Source organism: Camelus bactrianus, chromosome 6 (assembly GCF_048773025.1).
Source record: "Camelus bactrianus isolate YW-2024 breed Bactrian camel chromosome 6, ASM4877302v1, whole genome shotgun sequence".
Classification (NCBI taxonomy): domain Eukaryota; kingdom Metazoa; phylum Chordata; class Mammalia; order Artiodactyla; family Camelidae; genus Camelus; species Camelus bactrianus.
The window spans coordinates 81,154,141-81,172,729 of NC_133544.1; the positions used below are offsets into that span (position 1 = coordinate 81,154,141).

Genomic DNA, 18,589 nt, shown 5'->3' on the forward strand with positions numbered 1-18,589 from the left:
CTAAGTTCCCAGAGGCTCACCAGGTGCCAGCCTTGCAAGCCGACCTCTAAAGACAGCAGTCTCAGGCCTGTGCCAACTCCCTTCTGCATATCCCCACTTAAATATAAAGATATTTATTTGGAGAGCAATTATTTGAAACATGCTTGGGAACATGTACGTTTTGTAAGCCAATGTGCTCTGTTACGTAAGTCAGAGATCTGAAGAAATATGTTAAACTTTTCACAGGATGATGGTGGTGGAACCTTATTATAGTACCTTTCTAGCACTGCTATGTGTCGGGTGCTTGGTGAATACTTTACAGGGAATCTCATTTAAGCCTCACAAAAATTCTGTGCCACACACTATATATCCATTTTACAGATGAGTAGAACAGTGACTGAGAGAGGCACAGAGCACACAGCTCCCCTGTGAACACAGGAAGGGATCTTAGGGAGAGCTCCTGGTCCCAAAGAGGAAACTAAGACACTGAGGAGGTGAACAACACCCCCTGAATCCCTCAGCCATGTAGAATGGGATGGGGATTATTAAAGCCAGGCTCTCCTGTCTCCCAGTCTAGTATCAGCAAGTCCGACATGAGCCTGCCCTGTGCTCAGTTCTGCTGTTACAGTTAGACAGACCTCCAGAGAAAACTGGCTCTTCAAGCTTGAACCTGGCTCAGCCCTGCAACTCCAACGAGCTCACACTGTGGACACCCAGGAGCAGCCCTGGCCTGTCAGGATCTGAGCCACAGATGTTAATCTTGCAGACACCCTGCAGATCTGCAGGGGCCAAGGCAAATCCTAGAACCACGGGGTTTTTTAGTGTTGGAAGGAAACTTGCTGTGGCAGAAGCCAAGGAAATTGGCAATTTTTTTCAGAACCTCCAGGATCTTTTATTTTCTGACACCATCATGCTTGGCTACACTCTGCTCCTGAGCCTCCACGTGACCATGAGGGCTCAGGAAAGGGGGTGACTTTACATCATTAGTAACAGCATCAGAGTAGGAATGGGCAGGTTTGGGTCCAGCTAGTGTCCTCAAGAGCAGAGCCTGCTTGGCTCCCAGACTCTCGTGTCTGCAAAGAGAGGGAGTCAGAGCCCCTTGTGGCCTGACTGGTGCATCAAGGCACGGAGGACACCTGCTGAGATGGAGGATGTGGGATCAGGGTGTCCCAAGTTATGGGTTATTAACTGGTAATTCTCTACCCAGCATTCCTCCTCCCCCTTGCTTCTTAGGGACTAGGATACAATTTTTAGTGGGCATGTTGCAGCCCATATGAAAGACTACATGTCCCAGTCTCCCCTGCAGCTAGGCATGGTCATGTGAGGAGCTCCTGGCCAATGAGCTGTGAGTAGAAGTGCTCTGTGGGACTTCTGGGAAGCCTTCCTTAACCAGGAGGGCACACCCTTCCCCTGGGACACTCTGTTGCCTAGAATAGAGAGAAGAGGGCTGAGCACCGAGGATCGGGAAGTGGAAGGCACTGGGTCCCTGATGACTTGGTACAGACAGCATGCTAGCTCCGGACTGCTCATCAGACTTCTCTAGGGGACAGAACCATGCACTTCTCTTACTTAAACCACCATTATTTTTCCTGATTATAAGCAGTGGAGCATGGAGCTGGAGCATCTAGCTCACAGATGACCCTAAAGCTGAGGGAGATGAAGACTGTGCTGTAAATCATAGCAGATCCAGATCCTGTGTCTCAGGTCTTCCTTCATCTGTGAAATAAGGGCAATGATGGCAGCTGACGTCACAGGTGCTGCACAACTCAAAGGCGACAGATGTCTGTGAAAGCTCTTTGGCAAACTGTTAAGGCTCTACAAAGATCCTTTTACAGGTTAGGACATTGAAGCCAAAATAGGACAGTTATGGGGAAAATAAGTTACATGTGGAGTCAAAAAATCTAAGCACAGATTCCAGCTCTGCCTTCCTCTTGCTGGGCGACCCTGGGTGGATGGCTTCAAATCTCAGTCATCTGACAGCTCAGGCATCCTCATCGCAGGCTCTTCCGAGGGCACCCATGATGATGTGTGGGAGTGTGTGCTCAGTGCCTGGCCACAGGAGGCTTGTAACAAACGTTTGCTGGCAAAACAAGAACTCCCCAAAGCCATACAAAAAAAAAAACAAAAAAAAAAAACCAAGTGGTAAAATTAGAATAAGACCTCAGATCTCCTACAGCTAAAACCTGTGCTCATCTACCATTTGAGTCTCCTGCCTTGGATGAGTGAAAAAGCTTAAACACCTCCAAGGGGAGAATAAATCAATTTTCTCCCAACCAAACACACTGGAAGAGAAGCATCTGATTCCCGGATTAATAGGACCAACCTGACAACCTAGAAGGGAAAAAACCAGGAAACTTGGTTTAGGCAGGTCAGGTATATACAACAGTCATTTGCTACTCGGTACAGGCAGTCTGCTTTACCAAGCCCCCAGAGTTCAGTAAAATGAACACTTTTCATGAAACCAAGCCAGACGTCTCCCTTCCACTGTGAGGGTCCAGCAAAGGAGGAGTGTCGGGAGAGTGAGAGGGAGGTCTGTCTGGCAGGAGGCTACCTGGCCATCTGCTTGTACGCCTCTTCTGCCACGGCAAATATGTGCGGGTCCATGTCGCCCACGTTCTGGCCGCTGTAGGCATGGATGATGGCATCTCCGTATATCGGCAACTGCTTGTAAGGGTTCATGGCCACCAGGATGATTCCTGAGGAAAGATGCTGGATGCAGTGATGGGGTTCTTGCTGTCACCTCTTTCTCTAGGTTCTTTTGAGAAACCCCAGCTTTGTCACTTATTAAACCTTCTGTGTGACTTTGGGCAGGTCACTTAATGCTCTAAATATCAGTTCCCTGCAGATGCCACCAACGTTTCTAGGCTACTCTGAAGGTTAAGATGAGATGACAGATGGCAATGCCCTAAAACTGAGAAGTTTTTGCAATTCTTAGTATAAACATAGTAATATCACTGTCCCAAATAAGTAATAAATTTATCCAATCCAACAAGAAACTCAAACACAAGCTTTCTTCGCATGTATTTTTCTTGGTATTCCAACCTTAGTTCTCGTTGAAGATTCTTCCCACCTGGAACAACCTCCCTAAGATCAAATGTCTATAACATTTAGGTATAAATTTGAACAAATGTCTAGGTGTGATCACTCATTTTGACAGAAGCCAACGATTCTAACATAAGTATCATATAAAACGTAATCGGGATGCTCTAGACAGCGAACATTAAGTTGCAGTGTCACTTCTGCTCTCCTGGAATCACTTACCACTGTAGGTGTAGATGAGTTTGGATTCTGCAAAGCGGATTCTGAGATTGTGGAGCACGGCGGGCTCGTGGAGATAGCTGAGGGCCGTGAGGTCATTCTCACCCACGAGGATGTCAGGATTCCGAAGTGGAGGCAGAGATTCTGGATCAATGGGATAATCCAGCTCCTGTGGACAAAGATCAAGTTACAGTTTCAGAAGTAAAAGATTTTGGGTGTTTCTGCTGAATCACTGTCCTCTTTCCTATCTAGCCCTCTTTGGAGTGATCCTTGACACTCTGAAAAACAAATTTGTGTAGAGCAATGAGAACATAATCTTCATGGCTGACTTCTGGGTGCCAGAGGATCAGGGTATTGGCTATGGGTCCTAGGGCATGTCACTCACCCTCTCTGGGCCTCTGTCCTCTCAACTGTGAAAAGACTAGCTGGATCAGATCAGGGGTCCTTAGAGCGACAGAAGGCTCAATGAGGGGCGACAGGGAAGCCACACAGGCGGGAACCCAGCTCTACCCCAGGGGCTCTGCTTGTACGTGGGTAGATGTTGGGTGCTGTGAAAGTTTTTCTTTTGGAAACAGCATTATGCTGCTAAATGACACAATTATCAAAGGTCCCTTGAAGCCCTAAGGCTGCCCAATCTCTATTGAAAGTTGACATGCTTGGTGCTGAGAAGTGTCTAAAGGTGCCCGTGCATGCGGTGGTCTCTCTGAGAGGCCCCCGGTGCAGGTGATGCCCGTCCGCAGCCACCCATGTTCCTAAGGGCTCACAGCTCCCCTACAGGGCTGCCTATTTCTACCATCCTCAGCCCTGGGCTGAGTAACATGCCCAGCACGGCCTCTCTTCTGCTGATTCCACCAATGTGTGTTCCTTAAGTAGCTGCCTGAGCAGAGTGAAGGAGAGGTCAGCGTGCCTTGTTGTGTTGATACCACAGACGACTGGGCCTTCCAGATGCCAGAGCATGAATGGACTTTCTTACCACCTGTTCTACCTTCACTTGCATTTCACAGCTTGGGGAAGTGACTTGAGCAACGTCACCCAGCAGGCTTGTTTCCCTTCCTTCCCAGGCAGCCTTCCTTTCCATGCCTAGTCCTGGATGAGATGACGCAGATGCCACTCTGCAGCCCCAATGACAAGAACTCAGCACTGGATTTTCATTTGCTCCTCAAAATTTCTTTCCACAGAGGGCATGACATCCCTAACAGTGACAGAGACAGGTTCAGAGAGGTTAAGATCCTTGTCCAAGGTCACACAGGTAAGATGGGTCTGGCTGACTCAAGCCTGTGCCATGATGCCTCCTGTCAACACTGACAGGGGTTTGGTTTGTTGGTTTTTCTGTTTTGCATAAGGAGAGCAGCTCAGGGCAATCCAGGACATCTGCGCACGAGTCCTCACAGCAGCTGCCTGCTCATTATCAATGCACGTATGTTTATGGACCTGCCCCAAGCAGCATATTCTTACCCTACACATGTTTGAGAATAAAGTGCTGCTCATACATAATTTTTACTTCCTCTGAGTCTTTCTGTTACCTGTTTTAAATTGAAAACCTCCTTTTCCAGTTCAACCACTGTGTGTGTGAGTGTGTGTGTGTGTGTGTGTATGTGTGTGTGTGTGTGTGTGTTTTATGTGTGAAAGAAACAGATAGGGAGAGAGAGAGACAGTCTTGGTGTGGGACGGGGGAGAAAATTCGAATGTGAAGAACATGAGATTGACAGGTAGAGACATAGGTGACATCTTCTTACACAAAGTAGGCTTTGTCCTTCATGGTACAAAGGGTTAAGTTAAAGAGCAGTCTGGCTGCCTGCCATCTCACTGCCTCTCCCGCTTCTCCTCTGGGCAGCTGGTTCAGGGCCAGGAACGTCACCACCTGAAGCCTAGCTCAGATTACTAAAGCAGCAAACTGCCACTGCAGCTGCTGCCTTGAGATTTTTCTCCCCAAAGCCACCTGATCCCGAGTCAGAACCCTGACTGCACACAGGAGGTACCTGATAAATGCCCCAAGTAGATTCTGATGGGAAAGGAAAGGCTAAATGGCAACAGCAGCCGCTCTGCTTTGTCCCTTGCATTTGCACATGCCCTGGGGATTACTTCATCTCATCTTCAGCAGCCCTGTGTGCCTGCTGTTACTAACTCCATCTCACATGCGTGGAAGCTGAGGTGCTCACCTTCACAAACTAAGTGAATGGCTGTGGCAGGATTTGAATCCAGATAGTCTGATTCTATAGGATATGCCCTTAACTGCTACATTTGTCTCCCTTCCCAGGATCTCGGGAAATGACTCCTAAATCCAGGACAGTCTGATTGGTGACACTGTATCCTGTCTCTACAGAGACCATTTCCATGTCTTGGAAATTTCAGCGTTTTAATACTCAAGTGATATTCCCTGGACTAACTCTGACATCTAGATGGATCATGAATCCTTTGTCCAGCTCTGCATCCAGATGCTTGATTCTAAAAACATAAGGTCAGCTTAGCTCTGGATCCAGGGGGATGTCATTACAGCTATAGGGGGAAAGGAAGACTCATTATGGATAACTTAAAGCAGAGGCAAAATCTGCAGAAGCTGGTAATGGAAAGCCATGACCAGCCTTCGACAGGCACACCTCACGGCATGCTCCACCACCGGGACAAATGCCATCTTCCTGCTCGTCCTTCACCTCTCCCTCACCTCACACACAGAGGCACCTCATAATGTCACACACAGCTGAGTATTCCTGTCCGCTTGTACTGTCTCCTGTCACTCCCCTAATTGCCCTAGTATGCGCCCTCCTGGAGGGCCCAGTTCTTACCTTTTCCTATCCATCCACAGACTGACTTTCTCTCCTTCTGCTCTCCTCCCACATCCCCCCTCCCTGTTTTTCTATTTCTCTCTTCTATGTCTCTTCCTCTTCCCATCTTGATGTTTTTCTCAACCAGTTTATGTCTGGGGCTCAAACTACTTCCTCTCCAAGTTTTTCATCTTCTCCCTGTCTCTGTGCTGAGACCCATGAAACCGAAATGTTAATCATTTTCCAGCATTCTCTCAACGATGCTGAATCCACAGAAAGACAGCACAGGGCACGGACCTGTTCACTGCATCTTGTTCCAGAGACGGGCACTTTATGTCTTCATTCCAGCAGTGTGAGGTGGGGGCGGGGTGTGGGGAGGAAAGGGGGCGTGGCATAAACACATGGGTGGATCCATAGCACCAGCTGGCCATTCTAGGGCCCTGTTCCTGTGCCCTCCCCGGGGCTGCTCCCATGGAGAACACCTGCCTGTCCCCGCCCCCACACACCCCAGTTTCTCCTTCCGACATCATGGTAGCTATGACCAAGGACCCTCACCATTCCATCCTCCAGCAGGAGTCGCAGGACTCTGTCACCAACTCTGTAGTCCTTTGCTATCTCAGCAGACTTCCAAACTTCTTCAGGATCTGGAATCCAAACCCTGTTGTACTGATCAACAGAATAAGACAGGATTAATTTCAGCACTTGAAAAACGAAACACAAATTGTTAGATAATTAGACTCAGGGAAATTTCTTTCTGTCCACTAGGTCAGTAAACGCATTAGGAACACTTTTGCTTATGAGGTCATCTTTAGCGTATCTGCGATGCACTAGGCCTAGCTGCTTATTTCACAACTAACTTCCCAAAGCCTCCTAAATTCATCTTGCAAACAGGAAGCCTGCGAGTGGAAAGGAAATCTGAGCCCGTTAATGGGAAGATCTGAGTACTGTCTACAAGAGTTGGAACAGAGGGATTTGCTTCACCGCTGATGAACAATTGGGCTCTGGGCCACATACTTAACTTCCTGTGCCTCATTTTTTCTCATCCAAAATGGGCACAACAATACCTACTTCACGGGTTTGTGGGGAGCTTAAATTAGATAGTGTAATTGACAGTACTTTGCAAAATGCTAAAGAAGTTATTGTTAAAGCAGCGTTATCACAGTCTTATCACACTGGCCAGCAGCCAGGGATTCCCGCCGTGGGAAATGCAGAAGTCCTGAGCTCAGTTCCTAACAGGTAATCAGCACACCTGGCTTAGTTCTGTGTACAAGTCCCTAGCAGAACCACATTGCTATGTACTAAATTGTCCCCCCAAATTAACTTGTTGAAGCCCTAATCCACAATGTGACTGTATTTGGAGACAGGGTCTTTAAGAGGTAATTAAAGTTAAACCAGGTCAGAAGGCCCAGATCGAATAGGATTACTGTCCTTATAAGACGAGATACCAGGGAGCTTGCACACACACTCTCTCCACCTGCGTGCACAGAAGAAAGGTCATGGGAATTCAATGAGAAAACAGCTGTCTGCACTCAAGGGGAGAAGCCCTCACCAGACACCAACCCTACCAACACCTTGATCTCGGACTTCCCAGCCTCCAGAACTACGGCAAAATAAACATCCATTGCTTAAGCCACCCAGTCTCTGGTATATTGTTTTGGCAGCCCACGCTGACCAACGCACACATCTAATACCCACCCTCACACACTGGAAAGGCAGCAGGCTCACTCTCCAGAACTCACAGTGGCATCTGAGTGCTGCTCGAGATGAACACAAGGTGACTGCCATGTCCATACACCGCACCTGTCACAGGGTCGCATGATTCACGTCTCTCCTCCATGCACGCTGCCAGCATCAGGTACGGACCACTCGCACTTTCTCCCAGACCCCACAACCCACATTCTCCTGCGGTCATCGAGTATGTATATGTCTGGCACAATGCTGGGTTACTGAGAGGGTAAGGCATCCCCTCAGTCATCATGGCCTTCCTACTGACCCAGCCAGTCTCTAACCTGGAGCCACATGTGTGCGTGTGTATATTTGCATCTCTCTGCTCACACATCAGCGGCTTCTGTCAGTGGGGCACCCCTACAGGATGCCCTGATGTCCTGGAACATAACCAGGCCAAAAGTAACAGGAACTGGGAAGCACTCACATGGAGACATTAAGCAGCACCTCGGAAAGCTCCTGAACTTCAAAGGCTCAACAGCCCAGGATCCCAGATCTAGATAAAGCCTAAGAGGCCGTCCAGCAACTAACCCTCATTTCCCAGAGAAAACCAGCCCAAGGGTCTCTAAGTTCCCCAGGGGCAGAGCTGAGATGAGCACACAGTCCAGGCCTGCACCTAGAGTGGCTTCTCCTTTCCACATCCTTACAGCCCAAAGGAATACTGGTTCTCTGGCATTGTCCCTCACTGGGACAAACGGACTTTCTGAAGGTAATTGTTAACTCTTGTGCTTTAGGAGAGAAAGCCTGCACTTGTGCCTAAGTGCCTGCCATCCTCCCGAGTACAGTCCCTGGGCACTAAATTTTCACCAGGCACCATCCTTGACTCTGGGGACAGTCACAAGCAATACCCTTTGTGAATCTTTGCTTCTTGCCAGATGACAGGGAAAACGTCACAACCAAATGATGACCTGACATGCACCAGGTGAACATGTGGCCAGTGGTCGGCTGGTGCCTTTCCAGCAGGAGGAAATACTCATTTGGGTTGAGACAGTGTAGCTTCAGGAGTTTTCAGTTACAAAAAAAATTCTGGGCAGTAATTATGACACTTTACTTCTCTTCATTACAGTTTTATGATCTCCTATAGTTTGCATTTACTACTTCTATAATCAAAATATATGATTTTAAAAAGAAAATATCAAAATATATGTCCACAAAAAGACTTGTCCCTGTATGTTCATAGTGACTATATTCTTAACGGCCAAAACCTAGAAACAGACTATGTCCACTAATATGAGAATGAATTATAAAAACATAAATAAAACTGTGGTATACACATCAATGGAACACTACTTACCAATAAAGAGGATCAACTACTGAACCAGGCAAGAACATGAAGGAATCTCCAAAGCATTAGGCTGAGTCAAAGCAGCTGTACACAAACAAGTACATTCTGCACGAGTCCTTTAAACTAAGGACTAGAACAGGTAAAACAAATAGAATGTGGGGGGAAAAATCAGAACAGTTTGCCTCTGGGGGTAGGTGAGGCTGTGGAAGGGATCTCGTGGGGCAATGGCAACATTCTCTACCTTGATGGGGTTTGGGTTACATAGGTGTTAAGCACTTTTCAAACCTCAGAGAATGCAGAGTTAAGATTTGCGCATTTCATTGTCTGAAAGTTTTACACGGAGAACTAAATAAATATGGAACTCCTGATACGCATACTAAAATATTTAGGACTATATGTGTTAATGTATGCAGCTTAGCCTAAAATGCTTCAAAAAATAAGACTGGCTGAGGACTGGATAGAAGGGTAGAAAGATGAATAAACAAAGCAGCTCATACGACTTAATAAGAAAAAAACAAACAACCCAATCCAAAAATGGGCAGAAGACCTAAACAAGCAATTCTCCAAGGAAGAAATACAAATGATCAACAGGCACATGAAAAAATGTTCAATATCACTAATTATCAGAGAAATGCAAATCAAAACTACAAGGAGGTATCACCTCACACCAGTCAGAATGGCCATCATTCAAAAATCCACAAATGACAAATGCTGGAGAGGCTGTGGAGAAAAGGGAACCCTCCTACACTGCTGGTGGAAATGCAGTTTGGTGCAGCCACTGTGGAAAACAGTGTGGAGATTCCTCAAAAGACTAGGAATACACTTACCATATGACCCAGGAATCCCGCTCCTGGGCATATATCCAGAAGGAACCCTACTTCAGGATGACACCTGCACCCCAATGTTCATAGCAGCACTGTGTACAATAGCCAAGACATGGAGACAGCCTAAACGTCCATCAACAGATGACTGGATAAAGAAGATGTAGTATATTTATACAATGGAATACTACTCAGACATAAAAACTGACAACATAATGCCATTTGCAGCAACATGGATGTTCCTGGAGAATGTCATTCTAAGTGAAGTAAGCCAGAAAGAGAAAGAAAAATGCCATATGAGATCGCTCATATGTGGAATCTAAAAAACAAACAAACAAACAAACAAAACAAATACAAAACAGAAACAGACTCATAGACATAGAATACAAACTTGTGGTTGCCAAGGGGGCTTGGGGTGGGAAGGGATAGACTGGGATTTCAAAATGTAGACTAGATAAACAAGATTATACTGTATAGCACAGGGAAATATATACAAGATCTTACGGTAGCTCATAGCGAAAAAAATGTGACAATGAGTTATATATATGTTCATGTATAACTGAAAAATTGTGCTCTACACTGAAATTTGACACATTGTAAAATGATTATAAATCAATAAAAAATGTTTAAAAAAATGAATAAACATATGATGCAACAAATATGGTTAAACATTCCTGCTAGAATCTAGGTAGTGGGACAGATGCTCACAGTAAAATTTTTTCAACTTGTTTGTAGACTTTACATTTTCACAATAAGGTGGAGGAAATAATAAGTATAAAGGAAAGTTCGGGGCATCAGTACTAGGACAAAGTTGAGGAGCACAACTGTTAATCTATTAGTTAATATAAGTTGCCTCACTAAACAAATAAACAATATATGTCTATCATCATTTGGATATCAATCATGACCCCTTAGGTTAATTCTTGACAGCTAGCTAAGAGCAGGAAGCTTACTGAAATGCGGCATGGGATGAGTCATATTTGTGAGAGAAAGGGAGGGAGGGAGGGGGAGAGAAAATGGAAGAATGACCTGGTGGGAGATTGACATACACTCAGAGACACACACCCATGCAAACAGGTGGACAGAAGCCTCACCAACACAGACACACACACCCACACTCCACACAGACTTGTTGACAAAAGGCTCCCATTTTCTATCTCAGGTCTGCTATTGAAAACATTTATTGCTAATCTCATAAAGCTAAAACTCATTAATATTTTTATGGGATAATATTTTTACAATAATTGGAAAGATCCCATTTATCAAGAATTGGCCACTATAGAATTTTACAGCTGAAAGGGTCCCAGGAAATTGTCTACTTCAAGTTGTCTGTCAAAGCTCTTTTTAAAGCCACCGAAAGCTTACTTCAAATGAAATGGTGGCAGCCCACCACGTTGTGCAGCTGAGGTCCCTCAGGCCCTTCCATGGAAGCCTGGAGCTCTAAGAAGTGATGTAAAAGTCACCAAGCCAAACCAAGCCCTTTGTTTTACTGATCCCCAAATTCAAGACCAGAGGGGTCAATAACTCACTGAACACCACAGAGAGAACCTCAAAGGCTGGGACTCCACAGAGCCAGGGCCTGGGCCTCCTCCTTTGAACTACTTGTCAAGTGAGTAAGACTGGCCCTGAAATAAGCCTGAACTCTCAACTGCAACCATCTACTTGACAGGGCACAGGCTGGTCTATTTTAGCAAAAAAGTAGCATTTACTATCTTAGGACATATGGAACCGGAAGTCTGCTTCTCCTCTGGCACAAAGACAGTGGCCTCCTCAGCCCTGGATTCCCCAGGCCGTCCGCACCCCACCAGGCTTGGTGTCTCTGCCGGCAAGGCTGTCAGCCAGTTAGGGCCCTGCAGCCGAGACCCAGCCTGGTAAGTAAACATACCTAAGTTTACCCGGTTCCACCTAAGTTACACCCATTCAGTCCCTCCCTCCCTCCTGTCTCACATTCCTCAACTCACAAGGCAACACTTCAAACCCAAGGGAGAGGAACTTTGCAGCATTTAGACAAACAGTGTGACTAGTTCTCATATGACCTCCCCAGGGTGGCTCCTTCCTGTGGGGCCTCCTGCAGGAGAGAGGGGAGGCCCGCCTCCCAGGCTTTCCTGGGAATCCTTCTTCGTGGAGGGAAATCCTGGTGTATCCAAGCCCCAAGAGGCTCAGGAATGAGGTGAAGGCTTCAGGAGGACTGACCCTCAGGAAAAGCCGGACCCGCCCACCCCACACGCTCAGATGAGAGCAGCATCTCTTCATGTCACCCACCTAGCTGACGGGTCCACAGGTTCGGCCACAGAAATGGCTTGAAGACTTTCCATGGAGTGTGGAATGACAGGAGTTTTCTTCTGAGCCTCTCTGGACCGGAAGGGAGTCTCCACAGGCTGGGTCAGCCCTCTTCCTCCTCCTCTTCACTCGCTCCTCAGGGCCCTCCCGGCTCCCCAGCCTCCTCTCAAGACTCCCAAGGTCCTTCCCGGCCTCTCCTCACGACAGGCTGTTTCTGGAGCATTTCATCCACTCCCACGGCTTCTGTGACTGTGCTGGGGCCTGCACACCATCAATGCCTCCAGCCCAGGTGTCTCAGGGGGTCTAGACCACATTTCCATGGTCTCCCAGACATCAGCCCCTAAATGTCCTCTGACACAAACTCCAAGCTCAAGTGATCACTATGCCTGTCCCACACCCAGTCCTCCTCCTCAGTTCTCTGGCCCCTCAAATCAGAAACCTGGGACAGTGCTGGGCACCGCCTCTTTCCCTCCACCCTCAACAACCAAACGGTCATCAGGGCTAGAAAGCCTACGTCTTAAACAGGTCTCACCTGTGTGCCCAGCCACCCCCCCAATGCCATGGCCATCTGTCAGCTCCCCCTCTTGCTAGGGACCACAGCCTGCTGAGTGCTTCCTCAACCAGGCTGAGCACCAAGTTTCTGTGGACAGATTCCTTTACCCACATCTGGACCAGACTTTCCGAGGGTGGGGACCAGCAAGATGAAAGCTCTAAAAGTACCCCCATATGGATTCTGAGGAACACCCAGGCCTGGGGAGCCGCTGTCCTAGCCAGTTTCCTACTCCAGCCTCTCCTTCATTTTAGTCCACCCTCTGCTTGCTGCCACCCAAACCACTAGCAGTGTCTAGAACATGCCAAGCTCCTCTTGGTTCTGTGCTGTGCACTTCTGTTCCTGCCACCCCTCCCCTCCCCACCAGCGAGCAGACTGCTCTGAGCAGTCAAGAGTCAGCTCAAGACTCCCCTGTGCAGTGCTCCCCAGCCCCCCACCTTCCTAGCAGGACTGGCTGCTTCCTCTTTAGAGCTCTCTCTGCCCCCTCCCCAGGTTTCGGGTAACTTCCCATCTGCCCTACTAGCAAGTGAGCTTCAAGAGCCCTGTCTCTGTGCCCTGGAGCCCAGTATGATTTTCCCATAGCTAGCACTGCATAGACATCCACTGAACAAAAATTCAAATTCCCAGTAGTTCCACCAATTAAAGACTAAACTTGGTATTTTAGTCTTTATGTCCCCTTTCCTACTCTTCTGAACTACCCATATGTAATGCAGTGGATACACTTAATTTTCCAGGGTGGCTAATGAAATATAAAACTCTAAAAGTTGCTTGTAATAGCCAAATGGACAGTTATTAAACTGAATTTGACCTTATTTTAGACAGAGACCCTGGCTGCATTTCTCTTGACCTTGCACATCTGAGTTGCAGCAGACCTTCTGTGAAGATGTCTTGTGAGATCCTCAAGCACAAGGAAGAAAAACAGATGGATGAAGGATAATATAATTGTGAATCTGTGGCTAAAACTGGTCATAACCTGAGTGATGATTAATTAGAAAGAGCAATTGAAGTCTATGGCCATACCACCCTGAATGCGCCCGATCTCGTCTGATCTCGGAAGCTAAGCAGGGCCGGGCCTGGTCAGTACTTGGATGGGAGAAAGAGGAACTTAAGAACGGTCTCTAGAAGGCATATGCTTTAGAGCTGCTGTCTCATCCTCCATCACTCTCACCAATATCTTAGAGAAAGAACCAGAACACATGTATATCAAACATGCAGATGACATGATGAGTAAAGGCAATCAAGATTCAAAAAGGCTTTGACAAGCTGCAGAACACTAAACACTAAACAACAAGATGGAAAACTTAATAGGAATAAATGTAAAGTCCAATATTTAGATACCAAAATTTAACTGTATTACAATAGCATCAATATTAAAAAAAAAACAAAACCCTAACCTTTATTAAGCATTGTGTGTCAGGTATTATGCTAAGGATTTTACACAGGTTATTTAATCCCTACAATGACTGGTAAGATTTAAATCTATTCTATGGGTGTGGACACTCAAGAGAGGTTAAGTAACTGGCTCAGTGTTACCCAGTTAGTAAACAGCGGAACCAAGACTTAACCCCAGGCACCAGGCACATGCACTCCGGGGCAGCGTGCAGCTGCTCCACTGAAACAGAGCACTAACTCAGCGCCACGCTGAGAGCAGCTCACGGGAGGCTGCGGCCCCACAAGTCCCGCCACACCTTGGCTGAGCAGACCAGACCTAGAGGACAGTGCCGCTAAGATGGGCATTAAGGAACTGAAATTCACCCAGAGGAAGGTGGCCTTGACGGTGAAGGGGCTGGAGTTGTGCTATAAGAGAAAAAGTGGGTGGTCTTGTCACTCTCCCCAAACTCTCAGTCCTGCCCACACGTCATTCTCAATACCTCCATGTCTTCCACTCCTGCCACCCAGCCTCAGGTCTCCCACTCCCCTCTGATGCTATTCCATGCCTGGTGTCTTTCTTACATCTTCAGGTCTTCTGCTGGTTCCCTCCCTCAGCCTGTGACCATGATCAGGTGGCCCCTCCGTCCCTCACAGCTCTACTGAAAGAGAAGCAATGCCAAGGACCTCCTGGTGGCCCAGTCTCATGACGTTTCCTCAGCCTTCATCCTCCGTGACTTCCCTGCAGCTGTAGAACTGACTGCAGAATTGCTACGTACATGGTCTTCTCCCTTTGTTTGCTTATTTTATATTGATGATCACACGCAGATACATTTTTGTGCCCTCATTTTCCACATAACATAAACATCACCCCATGTTGTTATGAACTCTTCGTAAGTACCATTTTTAATGGCTTCATGTACTCCTCTATTCTTCTACCTATAGTTCACTCAACTCTAGCCCTCTTGCTGGATATTTGGGGTTGGTTCCATTTTACTTATTAGAAGGAATAATCTGATAAATAACCAGATATTGAGGGAGGCAGCTGTGAAGTGAATGGACTTTCCACAAGTCCTCTGTGTTGGGAAAAGGTCAGATCCCCTGAATAGGAGGAAGATGATAGAGGTGGTGATAGTGGGAGGTATTAAGAACACAGGCTTTTAACCCTAGCTCCTTTGCTTCTATATAAACTTAGGCAACTTACTTAACCTGAGCCATCTGTAAAAATGAGACAGCAATATCTAACACATGGCATTGTTTATTCAGATAAAGGCAAGACATTGTGAGGATAAAGCTCATGAAGTTCTGAGGATGGCATCTGGCACATAAGTACTCAGTGAGATAACAGTAACCATCATCGTTATCTTCTTCATGCCTGTAGCTCTTTCTGAGAGCAGAAAAACTCATTCAGGCATGCACACATCATTTACTGCACCCCCACTGCTCCCCGTTCTCTAGAAACTCTTGGTCAACAGGGGAGACAGAGTTAAGGGGCTGGTACAAGTCATCGTGAAAAGTGCCTGGATGAAGAGGCAACGATTTCTCAGAAGAGGCACTGCTCAAACTGAATTTGGAAGGTGCAGGCACTGGAAAGCAGAGCAGACAGATATTTCAAGCAGAGGGAGCCCCGTGCGCCAAGCCATGGAGTGGCACAGCAGCAGGAGTGCACTGAGGGCGGCAGGAGCCAAGATAGGAGTGGGCAGGCATGGGAGGGGGACGTGCAGAGGTGGGACTTCGTGGCTGGTCAGTGAGCCCAAAAGTGACGGGGGCCTCCAGAGGGGCTCAAGCACAGGATATCTAGGCTGGTTTTTCTCAGAGAGATCTCAAGCAGTGGAACTGCTGGGTCAAATGCTCTGAAAATTTCTAAGGCATGTTGCCAAATAGCTTTTGAAAAGGGCTGGGTCATTTTACACGTCAACCGGCAGCAACCACTCTCAACACACTTCCTCCCAGAAGTCCCCCTTCTCAGAGCCCCTCTTCTTGTGGCCCCATGCCAGCTTTCCTGTCTCCTCCTCCCTGTGATGGTTCCCTCTGGGGCCACTCTGCTCCCCACCTCCCCCCGAATAGACAGAGTCCCATGGTCCTGTCTTGGCCCTCTTCCCTCCCTTGATGAGGCTCTCAGTGCCTGGGCTCTGACTAGTGCCTCTGGGCAGAAGACTCCCGGCCTATCTTCTACACAGGCCTCCAACCATCCAGACCACTGACCCCTGGATGCCCCCTCACCACCTCCACCCCTGCAGGTACAAAACCTGCCTCAGGACCTCCCTGCTATCTCCTCCCCGTGATGTCCCTGTCAGCAGCACCACCCTGCTTCGGTCATCTATGGCTCACCCGCCTCCCTCACACACCCCAGTGCAGTCTCTCCTCACCCACCTCTACATGCTCTGTGGACTCCGCCTCCTCCCTCCATCTCCAATACTGCACCCCTAATTCTTTCCTGGACCCTTAGGATGGCCTGCAAATTCAGCTACCTGACTCTCTCACACGGGCACAGAGTTCCCGGAGCACTGCTGGCTTACTCGACTTCCTAAACCCCCACCCTGAGTCCCCACCCCCACACTCAAGATCCTCACTGGAGTATAAGGCCCTGACCTAACTCTGGCTGCAGGGACTCTCCGATTCCCCACCCTACTGCCCAGCGGGCTCCTCCAGGCCTTCCAGGCCTCAGCAGATTGAATTACTTGATATTTCTCATTTCTCACGAATCAGAAAGCTCCTTGAGAGGAAAGACTATCACTTTAAAAAAAAAAATTTCTAACCTCCCCCAAGCAGAAATGCTAAACAAATGTTTATATACAGATGTGAGCACTCCTAAAATGTTTTATATACAGAAAATGCTAAACAAGTGTTTTATGGGAGTTAATACGCCTGTCTTCCATACAGGAAGGCGATGAAACCAGGGCCAGGCAGGTGACAGCAGTGTCAAGTGGGTGAGTGGGGCAGCCTGCAGACCAGGAGGTGAATGTCACACAGGGATCCCTGAATGGACAGCCCACCTGTCATCCTGCTGCAGGGTCACCACTGGCCTCTGAGTGCAGAAAGGGGTTCCAGGTTGTTTTAAAACACTGTGAGGCTAAGATTGTGCAGGGAGAGTACTCCTGGGGGTTCAATAAGGCCAAGAGGCCCCAGTCTCAAGCTTTGATTTAGGCCAGTTAGCTAGTTTTATGGACTCAGGAGGGTGGGAGGGAGTGGTAGGGGAGCAAGGGAGAGGGTTTAAGGTTTTGTCTCAGTTTAAGGAAGAATTCTTTCACAATGCAAGTTCTCTAAAACCTAAACACGCAGCTACACAAATCAGGGAGCTTTCAACCTCTGGAATTGACAAAGTGGAGGCTAACTGGCCACCTGGAAGGGACGTGGCAGCCTAGAGGCTCAGGAGCCAACCTGGACACAAAGTGGGTAGAGATGGTCCTGAAGGCTCCTTCTGGCTCTGAGTCAGAGTCTCTGTCCACCCAAGCGCAACTCTAGAAAACTCATGCATGTCAGTTTCCCTGCATTGTGCCTGGTACCTAGTTGGTATTTAATAGATATTTGTGGTGTGAGGCACTAGATGACAGGGGTGCTCACACCCGTGTATTTTTGCTTCAGGAAAAATTGTTACTTAAAATGGATTCATCAACAATTTTCTCTGTCCTCCAAAGTATCTTCCAAGAACAGTTTTGCTCCAGAATTTTCTTTTACCTTCAGTAAGTTGAAGACCTAAGAAGGACTGTTGGATATCAGATGGCTCACAGCCTCACTGCTAAAACTATTCAAACATTTTTCATACAGAACTCTAGTTAATGGAAACACATTAGAGGGGGAAATACTGTTTGGTAAATTTGGTTCTGTACTGTTACTAATTAAGCAAAGTAGAAGAAAAAAGTTTGCCTAAACCATTGAAACAAATTATTTACAACAATCGTTTATATCTACAACCAAAGTGTCATTTAAACTATAAAGCTAGGGCTTGTGTCAGAGGACACGGATGAATTCTAGTCTCATCCATCTGAATATTGGTGACCAAAGATTTCCCCCACTGGGGTACAGGACGATCCGGCTTTATGGCTATTCACATAGATTTTTTTCAAAAGGGCCAACACTTTCACACTTTTTATCCAAATAATTAACCAAGCTCATCTCAGAAGGTTCCGGGCGCCTACTGGGAATACTGGCCTTCCTAAAAAAGGGGCAGAGCCCTTGGACAGGAGACCAGGAGGTTTCAGAGGAATGCTCTACAGTGATTCCTGGAGTCGGAGTATATGAGAAAGGTTTTTTGTTTGTTTGTTTTTAAATAAACTGTATACCCTATAAATGTGGGTAAAGAGCTTGTGACTGCACCCCTGAATTCCCAAGAGCCCTCAGCTACTACGGGTGAGGCCTGGGCCACACGCACAGGCAGCCGCGGCTTCGGGCATCAGATGAGCTTAAGTGCACGTGCAGGCGTTCTGAGAAGACCCAGGAATTCTAGAAAGCATCCTGACTATGGCGCCGGCCTAGCTTCCGTGCCGAGTCGTTTAAGGGGCTCCCGAGAGGGCAGATTATGGATCCTATTATTCGCCCGTGTCTGCGTTTTCCACGTCCC

General features: G+C 47.4%; 1 protein-coding gene across 1 annotated transcript in view; it reads right to left on the reverse strand.

Moving 5' to 3' along the window:
* MYO5C (myosin VC) overlaps positions 1–18,589 on the reverse strand; it is a 91,042-nt gene that overhangs the window by 71,885 nt on the left and 568 nt on the right. Inside the window, exons 2-4 of the mRNA XM_074366138.1 lie at positions 6,555–6,665; positions 3,241–3,406; positions 2,531–2,675 (exon numbers count right to left, since the gene is read on the reverse strand). Coding sequence (XP_074222239.1) covers positions 2,531–2,675; positions 3,241–3,406; positions 6,555–6,665 — 422 coding nt within the window. The remainder of the gene's footprint in view (positions 1–2,530; positions 2,676–3,240; positions 3,407–6,554; positions 6,666–18,589) is intronic.